The sequence below is a fragment of the Nannospalax galili genome, unplaced genomic scaffold (genome assembly GCF_000622305.1).
Source record: "Nannospalax galili isolate Female #2095 unplaced genomic scaffold, S.galili_v1.0 scaffold443, whole genome shotgun sequence".
Classification (NCBI taxonomy): Eukaryota; Metazoa; Chordata; class Mammalia; order Rodentia; family Spalacidae; genus Nannospalax; species Nannospalax galili.
The window spans coordinates 1897485-1918602 of record NW_008352479.1 but is presented as its reverse complement, the minus strand read 5'-3'; the positions used below and the strand labels follow the sequence as shown (position 1 = coordinate 1918602).

General features: G+C 45.6%; 1 protein-coding gene across 1 annotated transcript in view; it reads left to right on the top strand.

Moving 5' to 3' along the window:
- The window catches only part of Ulk4 (unc-51 like kinase 4), a 480002-nt gene that overhangs the window by 296847 nt on the left and 162037 nt on the right, over positions 1-21118 (top strand). The window contains exon 36 of the mRNA XM_008849437.3: positions 15733-15896. Coding sequence (XP_008847659.1) covers positions 15733-15896 — 164 coding nt within the window. The remainder of the gene's footprint in view (positions 1-15732; positions 15897-21118) is intronic.

Below are 21118 nucleotides of genomic sequence, written 5' to 3'. Positions count from 1 at the left end.
GGTTCCTGTAGTTATGTCTGGATACATACTCACTTATCAGGGTTTGGTTCTAGGATCCACATATGAGGGAGAACATATGTCGATTTTTTTTCTGAGTCTGTGTTACTTCACTTAGTATAACAGTTTCTAGTTCCATCCATTTACCTCCAGATTTCATGATTTCATCTTTCTTCATGGCTGAGTAAAACTCTATCGAATAAATGAACCACATTTTCATTATCCACTCGACAATTGAGGGGCACTTAGGTTGTGTTCTAGTTTGTTCTTCATTGCTGTGACAAAATAGTCTGACCAATACCAACTTGGGGAGGAAAGGGTTTATTTGTCTTACATCTCCTAGGTCACAGTTCATCAGGGAGCCCAAGGTAGGAACTCAGGGCAGGAATCTGGAGGCAGGAGCTAGAGCACAGGCCATGGAGGAATGCTGCTTACTGGCTTGCTCCCTTGGCCCCTGCTCAGCCTGCTTTCTTATGCAACACAGGCCCACCTGCCCAGGGGTGGCACCACCCACAGTGGGCTGGGCCCTCCCACATCACTCATCAAGAAAATGCCCTTCAGACATGGCCACAGGCCAGTCCAATAGAGGCAATTCCCCAATTGAGGCTCCCTCAAACCAGGTGTGTCAAGTTGACACTAAAGCTATCCAGCACAATTGACCCCTTGTCAACTTGACACACAATCACTATTAAACCATAAGCTTTCCAATTCTTGTGCCCAAGATATGATGTTAACATTAACATCACAACATAAGACAGTACAACCTTAAAAACCCCACAGTCCTTTAAAAAATTCAAACACTTAAAAGTGCATAGTCTCTTTTAAAAGTCTCAGCTGTGGGTGGGCTTCTGTAAAATCCAAAACAAGTACTGTCTTATTTCAAAGGGAAGAATCGGGCACACCTACGCAAAACTAAAGTTCAGCAAAGTAGCTCCAGGCTGGATATCTGGGAGTCACTCATGATCTTCTGGGCTCCAAAGGGTACTGGCAGCTCCACTGCTCTGACTCTGCAGTCCACAGCACACAGCTGGTCTCACAGACCCAGGCCAGCTCCATTCCACAAGTCAGGCGAGGATCAGATGCTCTCAGACTTTCTCCTAACGTCTTGATCCCTCCAGGAAAGATTTTGGCCTCAGGAATTTGGGGGTTGGACTGACTGGGGAGCCAGGCCCAGGAAAGATGCTCATCTAGGGCAGCTGCTGGCTGTGCCACCCAGAGATGCAAAGGAAGATGGGGGCAGGAAGCAGCCCCAAGGGCTCCTGGGGACTGCAGTTAGGAGCTGCATTGGTCTGGATGCAAAGGATCAGAAAGAGGAAAGGTCAGCCCCAGCGTCCAGGAAAGAGGCTGGCGGGTTGTGCAGACCCGGGGAAGCAGAGGGAGGTGAGGGCGGGGCCAGGCCCTGAGCGCCCCTGGGGACCAGAGAAGGAATTGAGTTGGTCTGGATGCAAAGGATCAGGCAGCAGTAGTGGTTCCCCAGGTGTCTGGGGCGCCAAGACAAGGAATGGGACAGGACCCAGGCTAGGAGGAGAGCTGGGCGGGGGAGATGGGAGGGTGAATGAGGTTGGAGGAGTCAAGGCCGGGAGGGCGTGATAGACTTACCCCAGAGAGAGAGGCCTGCAGGTTGTCAATAAATTTTTTTTTTTTTTTTTAAAAAGGAAATAGATTTGTTATTTTGTCAGAAGTAAAATAGGATGGGTGGGTTTTTTAAAACTTTGTGTGTGTTTGTGTGTGTGTGTGTGTGTGTGTGTGTGTGTGTGTGTGTGGTTAGGGGTCAAACTCAGAGCTTTATGCATGCTAGGCACACCCCCAGTCCAGGACGGTCTTTCAAGGCATGCTGATGGGAGAAGGTGAGGGAAATTTATAGGGCACTGGGACACCTTGTAGGAGAGGGTTTGTGGGAGGTGGAAGGGGCTGAGATGGAGCTCAACTGGGAGGAGAGGGAATGGGGCCCCTCCTGCTCTGAGGCCTCCAGGGGGGCTGAGTGTCCTGTGCCACCTGTCACCTCCATCCCGTCTTCAGCCTGTGCCCCATGCCCACACTGTTTCAGGCAGGCAAACAGAGCTGCACTGTGGTGTCCCACAGGCAGCCAGGCAACTCTTGTCTTCACATCTGCCCTTCACAGTGCAGAACTTCTCCAGAGTAGAAGAAATCTCAGGAGAGTAGGGGACACAGCAAAAATCTCTCTCACACTGTAGGGGTTCGAAGCAAAGCCTTACAATTAGCAAATTAAATTTCTGGCCACCATTAAAAAATCCTTCAAGTTCTGTCAGTCACTCAAATTCCTTTTAATTTTTTGAAAGCATATCTGATCACAAAACAGTCCATATTCGTTATACAATTTAAATAAGGCAGAAGTGTGCGAAGGTAAAAGGAGCCACCCCCAGAGATGACCTGAGCTATTCACACTTGGAGAGCTTTCCAAGCAGCACTAGGTGTGGGGAAGAGCCCAGGTCTGGGCCAGCTTGCCTGGGCTTGGGTCTGTCTTCAACCCTCTAATTGGTTTTCTTAGCATGGTGGGGATGATGACCGAGTGACCAGGCAGAGTAGGCCAAGCCATGTGTGCATACCTATCATGTATAAAACACACAGGCTCGTGTGGTAGGACTTGGTATAAAAGTTACCCTCATGTACTTACGATATATGATAAAAAGTGAAGGGAGATGATGTGTTGTCTTCTGAATGGGTTTTCCGTGCTCTGTGCCACCGATGCCTTTCCCTGTTAGTATAATTGGTTTTTCTTCATTTCTTTAGTGGTTTCCAATCTCATTTGCTTCTCCTCCTTCGAGGTTTCTTTCATTGTCCTTTGAGCACTTTTCATGTAATTGTTCTTTGTGTTTCTTTGGTGAACAGCTTCTGTCCTTCACTAATGAGTAACAGGGCTGTTTGTCTTTTCATTAGCAGTTTGTAAGAACTCTTTGTATTTTAGGGCTATTAACACACTTTCTATACATATGAATGAGTTAACTTTGTTGACTCTTGAAATATAGTCATGAGGAGATAGGCTGGAGAGATGGCTCAACCATGAAGAGCTACTTTTGCAGAGGACCTGAGTTCAGTTCCCAGTACCCACATGGCAACTAACAACCTCCAGTAACTCCAGTTCAGGGAAATGGCACCCTCTTCTGGCCTCCATGGATACTGCATACACATAGCACAAATATAGATACACAAACAAATACACATAAAAATAAATATTTTTAAAACGAAAAAAAGAAATCTAGTCATTCCAAACTCTTTATTGTCAAATCCATCAGTGTTTTCTCTTATGCTTGCTGAGCACCTTTCCCACCTGAAGATGGTTCTATTGTCTTAAGTGTCAGCCAGGTTTGTCTATTTTGACGAATTATATGAAGTGTAGAGGCTTGTCCCTAAAGGTCATTCTTTTAGTAAGTGAGGTAGTTATACAAGCACTGCTTATTCTTATTAGAGTTTAAACTTCATCCTTTCAGTCTCTTGTTTATGGAATGACGCATGCATTTACACACCAAATTCCTATGATCTGTTATCTGGACCCTGTGTGTGTCCCACTGCTGTAAATTTTAGTTGTTTTTTTTTGTTTTGTTTTGTTTTGTTTTCTGTTTTTGAGACAGGGTCTCCCTGTAGTCCCAGCTGACCTGAACCCACTATGTAGACCAGGCTGGCCTTGAACTCACAAGGATCTGCCTGCCTCTGCCTCCCAAGTGCTGGGACTACACCCGGCTTATTTATGTTTATTTTTATGTGTATGAGTGTTGTACCTGCATGTGCGTAAGTGTACCCATGTTGTTCAGTGCCCATAGAGGACAGAAGAGGGTGTCAGATCCCCTGGAACTGGAATTACTGAGCCATGTGAGTACTGGGATTTGAACCCAGGTCTTCTGCAAAATAGTTAGTGTTCTTAACCTCTGAGCCATCTTTCCATCCCTGTAGCTTTTAATTCTTATATTGGAATCACAATATTTTAATGATGGTAGTGTGGAAATGTATTTTAATCTTTGATGGGGCAAGGACTTAGCTTCTTTATAAAAAAGAAAAAAAAAACTGATTAGGCAGGGCATGGTAGCACATGCCTTTAATCCCAGCACCTGGGAGGCAGAGGCAGGCAGATCTCTGAGTTCAAGGCCAGCCTGGAATACATAGTGAGTTCCAGGCCATCTGGGGCTACAGGGAGACCCTGTCTCAAAATGAAACACAAAACCAACCAAACAAACAAAAAACCCCAAAACAAACAAAAAACAAAACCCCCAAGAAACCCACAACTGACTATTCATTACATCTTATATTTTCAAATAAACTTTAAAGCCTATTTGTTAGGTTCTCTCAAAATTCTAGCATGATTTTGAACCCCAGTATTAATTATACAACCACTGGATTCTATTGTATCTTTGCAAATATTTTCTATTGGTGCCTTCCTCCCTTTCTGTTTATTCAAGTCTTGTTTAAATTGTTTTAAATTTATTATTTTATTTATTCATTCATTTTGCATGAGTGTTTTGCTTGCATGTATGTAGGTGTACCATGTTGTGTGAAATGCCCATGGAGGCCAGGAAAGAGTATGGAATCTCTTCAGGATGGGAGCTCCAGACAGTTGTGAGCTCCCATATGAGTGCTAAAAACGAAATCTAGATTCTTTACAAGAGCAGCAAGTACTCTTAACCATTGAGCCATCTCTCTAGCCTCTCATCTCATTTTTCATCTTTTTATAATGTGTTTTATTTTTCTTTACATAATTTTTTGTGTTTCTGATCAAATGTATTACTAAGAAAATTTTTAGAGTCAGATGTAATTAAGTCACGAAAGGGCTTTTTTGGTTTATAGTTCCACTGGGCACTGTCTTTAGGAAGGAAGGCTCTATGCTCTAGTTGGTAGCATAAGTTTCTTCTCCTTTCTTCTGGGTTCACAATCACATCATCGATAAATAGTGATAATTTTGAGTGTTCGTTTATTGTATTTTCAAGTTATTTGCTTCTTGAATGTTTTGGTGAGATCATCCCAACAGAATTTAAACTGGCAGTCATGAGAGTGGGCCTCCTTTCTTGTTTCTGACTTTTGTGTTTGGTGGTTGCTCCGCTACAGTTCCCCCTAGAGACCACATGCACAGACAGAGCCAGCTGATGCGTGTACACAGAACTTTGACCTGAGGCCTCTGCTCACCTAGCCCAGGTATCCAAACACACCTGGCCCAGGGAGACAGAGCACCCGCCTCTGCAGCAGTCTTCTGAGTTAGTCAGAACTTAGCCAGTGACTACCAGCTTTGTTTTTACCTCACCTTCAAACTCAGCACCAGCCATAGAAATCCAAACGTGTGCCCCTGACTAGAAAGTGGATGCCCTGTGTTCTCTAGCCTCCTCATGCCCCCCAACTTCCAGTCAGATGCCAGAGGCCTCTCTGGCTCCGTGCTTATGCTTTGCTGCCCCTGCCTGCCCTGAGTCTCAGCTCCCTCACTATAGCAAGCACTGAGTCGCCTCTGTGTGTTCTTTTTGTGTGACCTTCATTTATTCCAACACAACTATTAATGATCATGTTTAATAATGAGATTTCTAATGAGTTGCAACAAGTTTCTAGAATGAGCTGCTTCTTGTCATATTATAACATCAGTTACTCAATGTATGTTCCTTAAACACCTGCTGAGAGCCTGAAACTTCACAAGGCTTAGGTGATAGAGATGGTGAAGGGTAGTTTTTAGATAAGTGAATGTGCTTGCTCGAGGGGTGAGGGGAAGAGATCAGGGGGATGGGGAAGTGGCCAGGGGCAAGAGGACCTGCTTGGGGTTAGGGGGAAGAGATCAGGGAGATGGGGAAGTGGCCAGGGGCAAGAGGACCTGCTTGGGGTTAGGGGGAAGAGATCAGGGAGATGGGGAAGTGGCCAGGGGCAAGAGGACCTGCTTGGGGGTGGGGGGAAGAGATCAGGGAGATGGGGAAGTGGCCAGGGGCAAGAGGACCTGCTTGGGGGTCGGGGGGAGAGATCAGGGCGATCAGGAAGTGGCCAGGGGCAGGCGGCCCTGCTTGGGGGTCGGGGGAAGAGATCAGGGAGATGGGGAAGTGGCCAGGGGCAAGAGGACCTGCTTGGGGGTAGGGGGAAGATATCAGGGAGATGGGGAAGTGGCCAGGGGCAAGAGGACCTGCTTGGGGGTCGGGGGAAGAGATCAGGGCGATCAGGAAGTGGCCAGGGGCAAGAGGACCTGCTTGGGGGTCAGGGGAAGAGATCAGGGAGATCCCCAGGGGCAAGGGGACCTGCTTGAGGGGTGGCAGAAGAGTTCAGGGAGATCGAGGATTGGCCAGGGTCCAGGGGACCTGAAAATGATGTGTCCTTTAGGCCAAGGAAAGCAGGTTCCAGAGAACAGTGTGTCTTGAACCATCCAGAGGCCCAGGGCTCTGAGATGAGGAGCAGGCACTCCATCCAGCTCTTCTGTTTAACCATGTGTGTCCTTGTTTCCTTTCCCCGTGGCTATTTCTGTTGGCTTGAGTTTTCCATTTACATAAAAGTGAACACATAGAAGTTTCCTCATAACTTGAAGCGATTTCTATTGTGGCTTCAAATTCTTCAGAAATGTGATATGTCAAAACTGCATATCAGGGTTGGTTGTTGTTGTTGTTGTTGTTGTTGTTGTTTTTCCTAAATTTTCTCCACCAAAACAAACAAACAAACAAAGAAAAAACTACCTGAAAGTGCAGTGCTCTCCCCACTGACAGCAGGTGTGGAATTTCTAATGCTGTTCTGCAGCTCCTGCATCAGTCAGCGTGGGCTTTCCCTGTGAGTGGCACCTGTCAATTAACTGCTGCAGAAGATGTCAGCACAGTACAAGATTCCCATGGGGATAACAGAGCCGCTGTCTACAAGTGAGAAAATAAATTTTGCAAGATATAACTTCAACAAAGAAGTTTTATTTTTAAGATCTTTATTTTTATTTTGTATTTATGTGTGTATGTGCGTCTATGTGCACATATATACGAGTGCCCAAGGAGGCTAGCAGAGGGTGTCAGATCCCCTGGAGCTGGAGTTACAGGTGGTTGAGAGCTACCTGACATGGTACTGGGAACTGAACCTACAACAGGAGCCAGTGCCTTAACCGCTGAGCCATCTCTCCTGCTCTAAGTTTAAAAGAATTGTAGAATGGAATGTTCTGGTGCTCTGGAGTTTTCCTGTCTCTTTTATTCACCTTTTCCCCTTTATGTTTATAGAGTGATGAGAGAAATTCAGCTCCTGACTCGAAGCTCCTCCCCTACCCTTTTCAACCTTTTCTGTCCTAGTTACATTAAGAAAACAAACTTTTTTTTTTTTGCATTTACACTTTGACTTACTGTCCACCTACCTTCCTCTCGATGCATTTCCAGTTATTTTAGTCACAGGGAAGCAGTTTCACATGGGAATGGGGGCATGTGACCTTGGCAAAATGGTTTACGCTTTCCGAGCCTCAGTTTTATCATCTGTGAAATCCCTGCTGAGGGATTAGGTTAGCTATCAGTTGAGGCTCTGAGACTAGTAAGGGGCATGTGGTGGAAACCACGTGGGTATTTGGTGTTACAGTCTCCCCCTACTCCCCAGTGTCTAATTTTAAGTTTAAAGTACTGATTTAGAAATGACATTCACAGTTTATTATACGTCTTTATTGACAATGCATGGAAATAATTTTCTATGTAGAGTGCTGACAGGTTTAGAGATAATGATTCATTTGTCACATAAAATGAAATCAGACATCATATGGTGCTGTGTCCCACTCTTCAAGTGAGGAATGCTCTTGTTTGCAGTTTGTTCCCCGAAGGCAACAGTCTTTGTGTTGGAAGCTTGGTCCCCAGCTGGGGCACTGTGGAGAAGCCATGAACTTCATGGCAGAAGTTAGGTATTGGAGCATGCCCTTGAAAGGGAATATTAGGAACCCAGCCCCTTGCCATGTCTCCTCGCTTCCTGGCCACATGAGGTGAGCAGACTTCCTGCCAAGGCCTCCCATCATCATGCGCTGTCCACCATAGGGCACAGGCAGTGGCGCCAAGCTCCCATGAATTGATCATCTGTGGTAATTATACCCTATGTCGACTGACACAGGGGATTCAAGCTTAGTAACATGGGAGCTCAGTTAGGCCATAGTACAGGAATCAGGGATTCATGTCTCCTGGCTCCTAGTCCAGTGAGCTCACTACTGCCATTTGAACATTACTGTTCCCATCTTGACCAACCCAGCTGAACTTGTTTATAAACCTTCCCCTCAGGCAGTGTACTGAAAGGGGGTATCTCTAGTGTCATCAAATGGGGTTCCTGAGTTCTTGGTGGATCCATTGATTCCAACTCAGAGCTGTGCTGTTACTAGTAGCAATGGCTCAGGACTTCTGTGTCAATAGATGGACTAAGCCAACGCAGGACTTCTGTTTCCTCCTGTGTTAGCTTGTGTTCCTCACTGTGACAGAATGTTCTGAGAGAAACAAGGTAAGGGGGGTAAAATTGATTTGGGTTCATGTTCTAGAGTTTTCACCCCAGTTTTGATTCTGTAGTTTCTGGGCCTGTGGTATGACAGTACATCATAAAGGAAGGGCATGGTGGAAGACTGCTGCTTGCTTCAGTGTAGGAAGGGAGGGAGGGAGGGAGGGAGAGAGAGAGAATGTTGTAGAACATGTAAAACATGGTCTCTGAGCACAATAGCCGCCATCTTCATCAGGTCACGTGCCAGCATCAGTCATGCTGGGGCCTGTGGACTGCTGACACTCCATCATAGACAGGGTCATGGGACCCTCAGCTGAGGATCCAGCCACTCCTCCAAGCCATCACTATGCAGTTCTCCCTGATTGCACATGGCCTGGTCCTGAGAGAGGGTAGAGTATATATATAGACTGGGGAAGGTTGACTGAGGGGTTTGCCATCTGTGTGGTCATCACTGCCCATGTGGTTGCAGACCTTCTAATGTGCTGCTTTAGGGTCACCTACCTCCCTTCTGTAACCCTTCACTCATGTGCTGTAAGTCAGCCTAATACACTCATTGGTTCCCTGCAGTGAACTTCGGTGGAACTGTACTTTGGTTTGTTGCTCAGGCCTCAGAAGGAATGGGATGGCTGTTGTTTACATCTTCTGATAGGAGGAATTCTCACAACAGAGATCAGGGCTAAAACAGAGCCTTCATGGTCATGGCCCCAGTGATTTACCTCCTCCCAATAGACCCTACCCTCTGCAGGTCCACGTTGCTATGAATTCATCAGTGGATTAGTCCACTGGTGTGCTTAGAGCCCTTATGACTTAGTCATTTCTCCTAGCCCAACTTCTGAACATTACTGTATTGAGCACTGGGCCTACTGTACCTGCATCTCCAAGGGTATTCTACATATACTACTTGAGGTTTGTTTCCTGTTGCCATAGTAATGTAGTGCTTCTGGTTGGAAGTCTAAAGTCAAGCTGTTGGGAAGACTTCCTTCCAGGGGTTTGAAAGGCCAAGCTGGGAAGTTTCTAGCAGCACCTTGGTTGTTTAGTCACAGTCCCTTCTTGCTAAACTCCAGCTTGTAGCTTCTGATTCCACATCCTCTATGATTCAGATCTCTTCTGAGACCCTGGAACCCATGGCGTCCACCTGGGTCACTAAGGATGCTGTCCTGTGCATGGCAGGTTGCTTCATTTAACAGGTCTGTAGAATCACTCTAACCATGTGAGGTCACATTGATTCACAGATGTGCTGGATAGCGTTAGTGTCAACTTGACACACCTGGGTTGAGGGAGCCTCAATTGGGGAATTGCCTTCATGGGACTGGCCTGTGGCCATGTCCATGGGGAACCTTCTTGATTGTTGAGTGATGTGGGACGGCCCAGCCCACTGTGGGTGGTGCCACCCCTGGGCAGGTGGGTTTGTATTGCATAAGAAAGCAGGCTGAGCAGGGGTCAGGGGAGCAAGCCAGTAAGTAGTGTTCCTCCATGGCCTGTGCTCCAGCTCCTGCCTCCAGGTTCTTGCCCTGGGTTCCTACCTTGGGCTCCCTGATGAATTGTGACCCAGGAGATGTAAGCTAAATAAACCCTTTCCTCCCCAAGTTGGTATTGGTCAGAGTGTTTTGTCACAGCAATGGAGAAACAAACTAGGACAACACGGTTCGGGGATTAGGGTTTGGATGTCCTTGGTCAGGATGTGTATAGCGAGGCTAGGCTAAGATGTCTCTGAAACTTTAAACTAAGTGACATGCAGATGTGTGTTCCTGTGGGAGCATTTTTGTCTGGGGTCATGCTTGTCACCCTTTAGACAGAGGAGGTACAGTGCCTGTGGATGCCCTGGGCTTAGGACCCCACAGTTGACCAGTGTCTCCATTCATACCTGTCAGTGTATCTAGGACAGGTGCTGACCAGCCTCTGTGTAGTGAGTTTCAGGCCAACCAGGGATATTTGTAAGAACCTCCAAAACTATGAAGGTATGAGGAGACAGACAGGGGGTGAGGAGGGAAAAGAAGGGCGAGAGAGGAAAGAGAGGAAGAAAGAAGAACAAGGAGAGGAAAGGAAGGAAGGAAGGAGAGAGAAAAGGTAGATGGGTTTGGCTCATCTGATTTGCTGGGCTTCTGGCGTGGGTGGTTAAACACTGACCATTTGTGGAAGAATGACTCCCACACACCGAATCTTACAGATGCCCTATTGTCCTCTTCTAGAAAGCCCACAGAGCTGGATGTTAACAGACCCTAGTAGAGGTGACCACGTTTGCAAGATGCAAATGTGAAGTTGTCCAGAAGGAAGCCTTTGTTTGGGGTCGTGTTTGGATTTAGAGCATGTATTCAAATTCTTAAAGCTAGACATATGAAGTACTTCTAGAGGCTTAGAAGTTCAAAACCTGCTCCCATATCCACTCTCCAACAGACCTCACAAGGTAAAAACAGCATAAGGACACAATGACCGGAGCTGGGAAAAGCTGATGCACATTAATATTCCCAGAACATTAAGTACTTGGAAATTACTTATGAGAACTTCTTTAGGGATTTGTTCATAATTAATACAAAATAATGCTCTGAGTCTTTGATGAGTTGTTTATAATGAATGCAAATTAATTCCAGGGTTCTTTGACTTGATGAATTTTGGTTTCATGTTGCAGTGTTCTGGGATGGGGTGTTAAGTAATTACTGTGCTAGTGTGTAACCTGAGGGCTGCGGGATGCTTGGATGACCCCACGTGCCTCTGCAGAGAGACTCTGAGGGAGATGGTGAGCCTAGCCAGGCATGGGATCCCTTTCCTCCATGCTGGGCTACAGAAAATGTCCCTTTTGGACCTTCCTGTACCCTTTGGTCTAGAAACAAGGTTGCCTTTCACCTCTGAGTCCAAACTTCAGTCTTGAATCTCAGCACATTCATGGAAAACCAAAAAACCTCTTTTTTTTCAAGTGGATGCTTATCAGCTGGAAGTGGTTGAAAACAGCACCAAACATGGAAAGGGCCTGGTGTTTAATGGGGTTCCCAGTCACAGGTACCTGCGATCACCTCTGACTGGATCCGAATGAGGGGAAAGAAAGTGGGATGCGGTTTGTTCCTAGTGCTGTTTGGGGCTTAGGTTCCATGAGAATTTAGGGATTGTTTTTCTATGAAAAATGCTGTTTGAATCTTGATTCGGATTCCATTGGCTCTGTAGATGTCTTAGAGCATTTACATGTTTAGTAGAATTTTTGCAGTCTGAAGATGGGCTATCTTCCCACTTAGACAGTCTTCTTCATTTTCACTGACGGTGTGAAGTTTCAATGAACATGTCTTTAACCCCCTTGGTTCAGTTTATTCCCTAGGTAAGGGAAGGGTCAGCAGTGCTTTCTTGAGTGGCCTTTCTGGCCGTTTCTCCTTCTCCTGGATGAGCTCCTATTTGCACAGTTTGGTCTCCTGAGGAGGATGCATAGCTCCCATGAGCCTTCTTTAGCCTTTTTTATGTTTTGCTTCTCTTACTGGATACTTTCACATGTTGTGTCTTCAAGTTCACTGATTTTTTTTCACAGCTCAAACTAACCTGCTGTTGAGGCTTTCTGGTTTTTTCTTTGTTTAGTTTGGTCATCGTATTAGTTTTCTGCCTAAGACTTAAAATTTCATTATTTCTATTTTTTTGTTGTTAAACTTCTAATTTTATTTGTATCTCATTTTCCAAGTTTCATGGAATTTGTTACCTGTGTAGAGCTGTACATCACTCCATGGTGGGACACATTATAAGGAAGGCATCCTTAGGCTATTGTGTTGTAGGAACTTGAGTATCCTCACAGGAATCTAGACAGTGCAGCCTCCAACCACCCACACTTCCTGGTTACAGCTGGTTCACCCAAGGCCACAAACCCACACAGCACAGTATTGAATCTCATATGTACTTATAAATGTGCATTAAAAATAAGGCACAAAAGATAATAAACATTATACCAATATAGGGCACTTTTCTAAAAACTTCTCTGGGTTCATTGGTAGCAAGTGTTAAGTGAATGTGATGGCCCAGGTCATTCCACACACCACTAAAGACTTTAAACATTCTGTGTGGGCTGCATCACATTGATTTTAAATTCTCTTCAATAATAAATTATCCTAAGGTTATTATACCTTTTATTTGATAATTTTTTAATGTTTTGTAACTTTGACTCTTTTGTAGTAACACCTTAAAACATACACTGTACAGCCCCAAACTAGAAATAGCTTACGTGCCTTTCAGTACAATAAACAAATTGAAGTCTAATAACATTGTAGAATACTACTCAGGAATAAAAAAGGAACAAATCAGGGCTGGAGAGATGGTCCCCAAGTTGGGAACACTGATTGTTCTTGCAGAGGACCCAGGTTCGAATCCCAGCTCCCACATAGCCGCTAACAACTATCCATAACTACAGTTCCAGGGGATCTGATGGCCTCTTCTGTCCTCCTCGGGCATTGCATGACACGGATGCACTTACCTACATGTAGGCAATACACTCATACACATAAAATAAAAATAATAAGTAATTTTTTTTAAAAAAAAGAGACAAATCACTCATTCCTAAAACATGGATGCATCTCAAAAACAAAACCTCAGAAACCCTCAGAAACAATGAAACCCATGTCCAGACTGATTTGTATGAATATGTCTTCTAAAAATTCCAAAGGAAACTTGTCTTTGTTGACTGATATCAGGACAAAGCTTTGTAGGACAGCAGGAATGTTCTCTAATTTGATGGTCCAGCACTCAGTAGGCAGAGACAGGTAGATCTCTGTGAGACCGAGGCCAGCCTGGTCTATGTAGTGAGTTCTAGACCAGCTATGACTACAGGGAGAAAATGTCACTGAAAACAAAACGAAACAAATGTAGTGCTAGAATCCAGACTGGTCTACCAGAATGTGCTTAAGAAGGGAAGGGAAGAGGCGGTATGGCCTGCCCTGGATTCTAGCACTGTACTAGGCTGTACTGGACTATACTGGGCTCTGGCTCTATACCTCAGGGGAAGGAACTGAGATATTTTCCAGGGAAGGCATGTGAGCTTCTAACAGAGTTTAAGGAAACAGAATGACTTCAAAGCCCAAAGGCAGTTGGATAGAAATAAAGCCTTAGGAGCTAGGTTAGCAATTAACACTGGGAAGGGTGGTGGGAGACAGTGTCAATGAAAACAGTCCTAACAGACAAGCACCACAGAATCACAGCTGGAGATGGAGGGTGAGTGAACCCCAGACCAGGGCAGGACCTGCAGAAATAATCATTTCCTTTTACTAAAGTGCCCATGAATTTCCTTGTTTTCACAATAAAAAGTCTAAACACGAAAGCCATCCTTTTTGACCAAGAAGTGAAAATTCTGTCTGAAACTACATGGCTGGATGGGTCATCACTGGTGGGAAGAAGTGCTTTTAACCTCATCCTTCTGTCTAATCTGTCTGAGCTCCTTCCTTAGGAGCTGGTGACTTCAGTGTGTGGAATCAGAGCCTGTGCTTGGTACCTGGTCTTCCCGTAGAGACTGGAGACACTCCATTACTGCAGAATTAGATTGTGTTCACTGGTCCCCTGCAGTCCTGCCTTGAGGATGAAGAGGGTCAGGTAGAGCATGACCCGCTCTGTGTGTGGGGTGCTGCTGGGGCCACCTGAGCCTTCTGCAGAGCCTTGAGGGTCCTTCTCTGCTCCTCATAGAGCTGGGCCTTACCAGCTCTCCTCTGTCCTGAGTGTCTGTGGTGATGTGCCACTAGGTCACCAGGAGCCGAGAAGGGAAAGGCTCCTCTTTCACAGCACGTGTGCACCAAACATTGTATGTTTGACTCCAGCTACACTCATGGAAGCCGAACACTGTCCACAGTCAGGGCTGGACTGGCGCATGCTGGTGTTGCGGCATGCATGCTTTTTCTGTATGCATGCTGCCAGACCTTGCAATTTGTTACAGAGATTCTGACAGTAATCCAGTCTACTGTCTCTTCAGGTCTGTTTCTCATCAGCCTCGAGACTCAGGTGTTTCTTTTTTTTAAAGCTTCTTGGCAGTTGCACCCCTTTTACCTAATTTTGCTACAAGAATTACAGCTCTGAACAAAGACTGTAATTTTGGTGTGTCTCCACGTTTAGTGAGAAATTAGTTACTTTTACATTTGTTGGGAAAACGCAGTGTGTGTGCTGGAAGTAGTACACGCTGTTTGAGGAGATGCCAAAGCTTGGAGGTCTGTGTTCCACTGAGCTCCAACCTGGCCGACGATCCGGGGCAGAGTGCAAGCCCACAGGCGCCTCTTGGATTCAGCAGAATCCAGCTTTGGAGACACACCATAGTTCTTTATTATGTCCCCCACCCCACATGTACCAAAGTTCATCTTTGAAGATTTTACTTTCTTTTTCGAAGAACTCCTGGTTTGCACTGCACTGGTTCTCAGGGCCCGGCCACCATTTAAGTTTGTAGCATCATTTCTCCTCATTTACATCTGATGCATTCTTGAAAATTCAGAAGATAATGCTAAGTAAAGTAACAGTAAAAATGCCAAATTAAATATGAACAATAATTCCCCCAAAATGTGAAAATATTTGTTGTAAAATGATATCAACCTAAAAGCTGGTAGAGACCAATTCAATATTAATATGAAGTGATCAGAGACCATTTTTTTAATATTTTATTTTTTATTTTACATGTATGAGTGTATTTGTGAATGAAATTTCTTTCCTTATTGATTTCTTTGCAAGTTCATTATTTTTTAATATTTTATTTTATTATTTTTATTTGTATGAGTGTATTGCCTGAACGTATGTAAGTGCACCTGTGTCATGTGATGCCCTCAGAGGTCAGAAGAGGATATCAGATCCCCTGGAACTGGAGTTAGGGACAGTTGTTAGCTGCCATGTGGGTGCTGGGAACAGAACCCAGGTCCTCTTCAAGAGCAGCCAGTGCTCTTAACCTCTGAGTGATCTCTTCAGTCCCACATTTCTTAACATTGTAATTAATTGTGTTGTTGAAATGCATTAGAAAATGTTACTTCATTGTGTTATGCCTCTCCCCACCCAAAACCCCCCATTTGCACGAAGCCCATGAGAGATGGGCCTCTGGTCCACCTTGGTCGTAGTGGACTAGAGAACCTGACTTCAGGCAATTTGGGGACGATGTGCCTGTGTGCAGTGTGTTCTCCTTTCACATCTGGTTCACATGGGATTGTGCTTCTCAGAGTCTGGTTTGGGGGCCCTTGCACTGAAATCTCTTAGGCCTAGGTTGCATTCCAGGGTCTCAAACTGACTCTGGAGGCTTACGGCTTGGAAACCTCCATCTCAAACAACTTCCCAAGTAAACGGTGTAAGTACTGCATGCAGTACTGTCAGTTCACAGGAAGTGTGCTGTGCTTATCTGCTTTTCCCTCTTGCTACCCTCAGGACTTGTCAGTCACGTTTGTAACATGTTCATGGAAACTGCCGCACTCTGCCTGGACATTGACAGTAAGAACAAGGAGCTGGCGGCCACGCTGCTCGTGTCATTGCTGGACATCCTGCTCCGCATGCTGACACATACCTCTGGCGTCGTGCGGCAGGCACTGCAGGTGAGCCCTCTCCCACCCCTGTCATTCTGCCCCTGTTCTTTTCCTTTGCCATCTCCCTAGTAGCTTTGTCTTTTACAAAGAACATATGCTATAGAGAGAATCTATCAAGAGCCATCTCAGCTGAGGGCTGTGTTGAGAAGAGCAGATTGGATCAGGCTCCTAAGGGAAGGCAGGAAAGGCTTAGAGAGCATCACTTGGAAAACTGCTCACAGGAGCAGAGCCTTAGCCATAAATGCACGCTGGGGTTGGCCAGCTGATGCACAGGCTTCTGCTTCCTGAGGTGGCAATGCTGCACACCCCTCTACAGGCAAGCTCAGCATGTTGGGAATGGTCATGCATACATATAGGTTACAGACATGTGTTTGAATATTGTATTAGTTCATTTATTTCTTCTATGACAAAATACCCGACAGGAATTTAAGGAAGGATTTGTTTTGGCTGACAGTGTGAGGGGATATGGTCCACGTTGGTGGGCAGGCATGGAGGCAGGAGTATGTGGTGGCAGGTCACTTGTGTCACAGGTAGCAGACAGAGATGAATACTTACTTCCGTCTTGCACTCTCCTTTTTCCCTTTATCTTTTGGGGTACCCCAGCCCATGGGATGGTGCTGCTCACTTCATGTTGGGTCTTCTCTCCTCAGTCTTGCCCAGAAAGCCCCTCACTCCAAGCCCAGGGATGTGTCTCCTAGATGATTGTAAAGTGGATCAAGTTGACAGTAAAGATTCACCATCACAGATGTGTCTCTGTCTGTCTTCCTGTCTGTCCATGTCTACACCTATACACTGTATAAGTCAGCTCATTTACTTCCCTTTATTTAAGGCTGATAATATTTGGAACCACAAGATGAGTTTGAGAATTTGTGGCATGTTCCATGGCAGTGGAAAAAGTAAGTTGGCCCTGAGCTGTAATCTGTCCTTACCTGGCACTGTGCTCTGGGACAGCAAGAGGTGTGGTTTTACCTTCTGCTTCTGTGTTAGGCACCTCCTCGCAGCCATTTCATCTGATGCTCTCTCTAAACAGCCAAGTCAGCTGATGCTTAAATCAAGAGACTAGTATACCACCAAGGTCAAGGTTGAAAGCCTTGGCAAAATGGCAGTGGTCGCCTATCAGATGGTGGCATCCTAGCGTAGATGTAGACACTGGAGTTGCAACTAAACTGTCTCAAAACTTGCCAGAAATTACAGGAGCAGAGCCAAAAATAAACCCCAGACCCTGGGTTGGGCTCTGCTATTCATCACTATGACAGATGCTTTCATCTACTGTCAAGCCAGTTGAGTATTTAGCTGGTCTAGTATGGGTTAGTAAATAACTCCACAGTCCTCAGCAGATGTGGTCGATACCTAGTGTTTAACCCAAACTGTGAGCCAACAAGTCAATATGACTTTGTTTTCAGTTGTTTTTATTGACTCATCTATAATTATAAACTCACAGGAAAGCTTATGAAGTGCAGATGGAACCCTGGATTATATTCCCCACCACTCCCTGTCTTTTCCTCTCTTCTTCAGAGAGGAGAGCACGGTCTCTTGCCACAGCTTCCCCGTGGTAGTTTATAATAATTCTTCACAATGTTGATGATAGCCACTCTGAGCGCCTTGATGATAGCAGTCTGAAAAGGATTATGCCATGCAGGTTGTAGATTAAAGAAAAGGATTGGAAGCTTAAAAACTCCCGGACAACAGAAATGCTCTTTTTATTACATGTGGTTAGGTAGATAAGATATTCAGGATTTTAAAAAATAAAGCTCCTTAACACAAAATATTTCCTAATTCTCTTCAGTTTGCTCCCGTGCCAGCCTGTCCTTGTTCTTTTCATGTTATTTGACCCCTCTGTACGCTTTATTGCTATGAGCTTTCTTAGTCCTCACTCATGGTATGAGCCAGGGTTGCTTTGGCCTTGACTGTTGACTTTGATCTCCAGAATACTCGGGTCCACCTGAAAAAGGGAACAGTCCTTGAGGCTGAGTTAGGGGGAAGAGTTGGAAAAGAGGTAGAGGCCTCATCAAAGACACCTGTGCCGTTCCCTGGGCCTTGGGTACTTGCCACAACCGTGAATCACTTATAAAATCCTCCACCCTGAGATTCTCCCCCCCCGCCCCCGGTCTCTGTCTATGTCTCACAGAAGAGAATGTCTTAAAGAAGAAGAATGGAAAAGTGTCAGGGTAAGATCAGAGTCATGCTTTGGTTTGTGAAGTGCTTTGCTTCTCAGAGAGGAGAGTAGCTCAGTGCAGTGGTATGTGTGAGGAGGGTGAGGGACCATAGAGACTGCAGCATCAGAATCTCCATCAGAGGTTCAGTCCCTACATCAGCAGCCCAGTAATTCAGAATTGGCCCCAGTTCCCCCATGTGAGGTAGGAAAGACAGGTAGACACAGACAACACACGGGAGCAGTGGGGCACACAGGGATGCCTTCCATTCTAATCCCAGACACACCACCTTCACCTGTGTGATACTGGCCACATTTCTCCCGCCTACCTTTATGCAGGTTTCCTTATCAGGAAAGCAGAGAACTGTAACTTCTATGGATTGTTGTGAAGCCCAAATGAGAGAACAGAACCAGCCCCAAACCTGGCACAACTCTCCTGTTTCAGCATTTTGGGGGGATTGAACCCCAGTTGGGGCCTCATGCATGCAAGGCAAGTTGCTTCACCACATCCTAGATGGATGCAGTATTTTCTTGAACATACTTGTCTCTCCTGCCCTCTGTCAGCAAGCCTCTGGAAGTACCTGCCTCCATCCACTAGATTCAGTGTGGCAAAGGCTGGTGTGATAGGACTGTATTTTAGCCTAGATATTTAATGCTGAGAAGTTTTCTGTGTTTCTCATCCCATTTTAGGTCAGGCTGTATCGTCACTTACTGCTAAATATGACTCCTAAGTTGATATTCCCAGGTTTTGTAGTTGCATTTTTATTACATGTTTGTTTCCACCCAGAGTTCGCCTCTGAGGTCTATGCTCATACATCTAGCAGCCTGTTCAGTGTGGCCACCAGATGTACCAGGGTTGAAAAGAGAACTCAGATTTGCCTCCAAGCCCATTCCCCTGCAGGAAGCCATGGTCATCCCCCCGTCCTTCCCCGCTGCACAAACCAGAAGTTTGGGAGTCATTATTATAATTTTATTCCTCTTTTGCATCTTCCACATTCGATCTGTCATCAAACAATACAGGTTCTACTTTAAGCATATAACCAATGTAGTGACATCTCTGCAGACCTAGGCTGACTTCTCTCTTCTCTTGCTTGGACTTCAACACCTGGCAGGTGGAGGACGCTGGGTGACAAGGGGAGGGCTAAGTTACTGCACAGTAATGACAAGGGGCAGTGCCGTCTTGGGAAATATCAATGGGACCAGAGGCAGAGGTGGAGGACCTGTGCTGTGAAGACAGTGGCTGGGCCATGTAGGGGCAGTAGCTCTGTGCACAGAATACCCAAAGGACCAGAGAGCCGCGAGTCAGGAGGCTGACTCTAAGGAGTGAGATTCTGGGAGTGGAAAAAGGTGGAAGAGAGCAGGCCTGAGGACCTACAGTGTTTCTCTGTTGCCTGCTACATCCAGGCCTGGATCCTTCACCATACAGAGAGAGCTTCCGTGGTAAGCCGAACCCTTTGTGAAGTACGCTGTTGAGTTTTTAGTGCATTCTTTTCTCTTACACACTGACACTTTATGCAGTTATATTCTCTTTCTGCAACCCCTATCAACTCTGTAAGGAGGTGGCACATAACTGCTACAGGGTCTAGATGTTTCCTGGTTACAGGAACAAGTGGCTATGTAGGTCTTAGAGAATCCAGAGGACTCCTGTATATCCTTTTGGGAAAATCCCCAGTGTGGGATTGTTCTGTGGCCTCATCTGCCAGCTCTGAAGGTTTGAAAAGGAAGTACTGGCCCCTTAGCCCTCACTGCTGCCCACGTCCTGATTTGCAAGCCTGCCTTATCCTCACCAGGAGGCATCTGAGTCAGCTACAGGATATGTGTTAATGTTTAATGTGAAAAGGCCAATACTTCATGTCAGCCTGAGCCTCAGAAGGCAAGGCATCAACTGCAGAGAGAGGATCAGGCCTCCAGGAGAGTTCTGCACACACATACTTATTTTCTGAAAGAAAACTGTGCCTTTATTAGAAAGTCAGCCAGGGAGATGAGGAGGGAGAGCAAGCTCCAAGCTAACAGTCATCACTCTTTGCCTTAGCCAGAGAATGGTGCAAGTTATGAGTCAGGTGTTGAATCTGCAACAAAGTCCTTCTGAACCAATAAAGGGGCAGGTGGCTGAAATTCTGTGTAAGGCCTGAAGTGCCAAGGAAATGGCTTTCCCCAGGAAGACCCTGGCATCCAGGTTCATCATCCGAGGCAGGGCAGCCTGCTCTACCAGTACAGACAAAGGTCATGTTCTAAAAGTAAAAACAGATGTGATCTCTATGAAATGTGTATTCTAAAGCTAATACAAGTCTACAGCCATTCCACCCTGAACACCAGATCTTGTCTTGTCTCCTCTAAAGCTAATTCAGTATCAGCCTGTTTTGAATATAAAACTACTCATCTCTGTGGTAAAAATACCTTTACCTCTCTAAGGCCAACAGGAGAAGATACATAGGACATCAAAAAGACTCGCTCATCACTCATCCCAGTATGGTTTAAACCTATGTGTCTCTGATAGCGTTGTCAACTTGACAGACTCTGGAGTCACCTGGGAGACAAGCCTCTGGGCACACTTATGAGGGATTATGTTGATTATGTTGATTGATGTGGGAAGACCTATCTTGTTGGTAGGTGGGACCAATACCTGGGCAGGGAATCCTGGACTGCATAAATGAACAAGGCAGCTGAGCCTGTGTGCATCCAATACTCTCTACTTTCTGATTGTGGATGTGATGTGACTAGTTCATTCAAGTTTCTGCCATCTTGTTCCCCTCTATGATGGACTAGACCTTTGATCTATGAGCCAGAATAAACCCTTTCTCCATTAAGTTGTTCTTTTGGGGATAGATTATCACAGCAACAGAAAGAATAACTAGGACAGTGCCCTGTGAGATGGAGAACTATATTTGAAGGCTGTTCATGCAGCAATACATTGAACAGATATCCTGGGTGTTATCTGGGCACATGGATGCTGTAGAGAGGGGACACAGCAGATACAGTAGGTGTCTGTCAAGGACATGACAGTACCCAGAGGGGATGAACAGTGGCTTGGGTTGTCCTTTGGTCTTGTCACCCATTGCAGGTGGGACTTCAGATAACC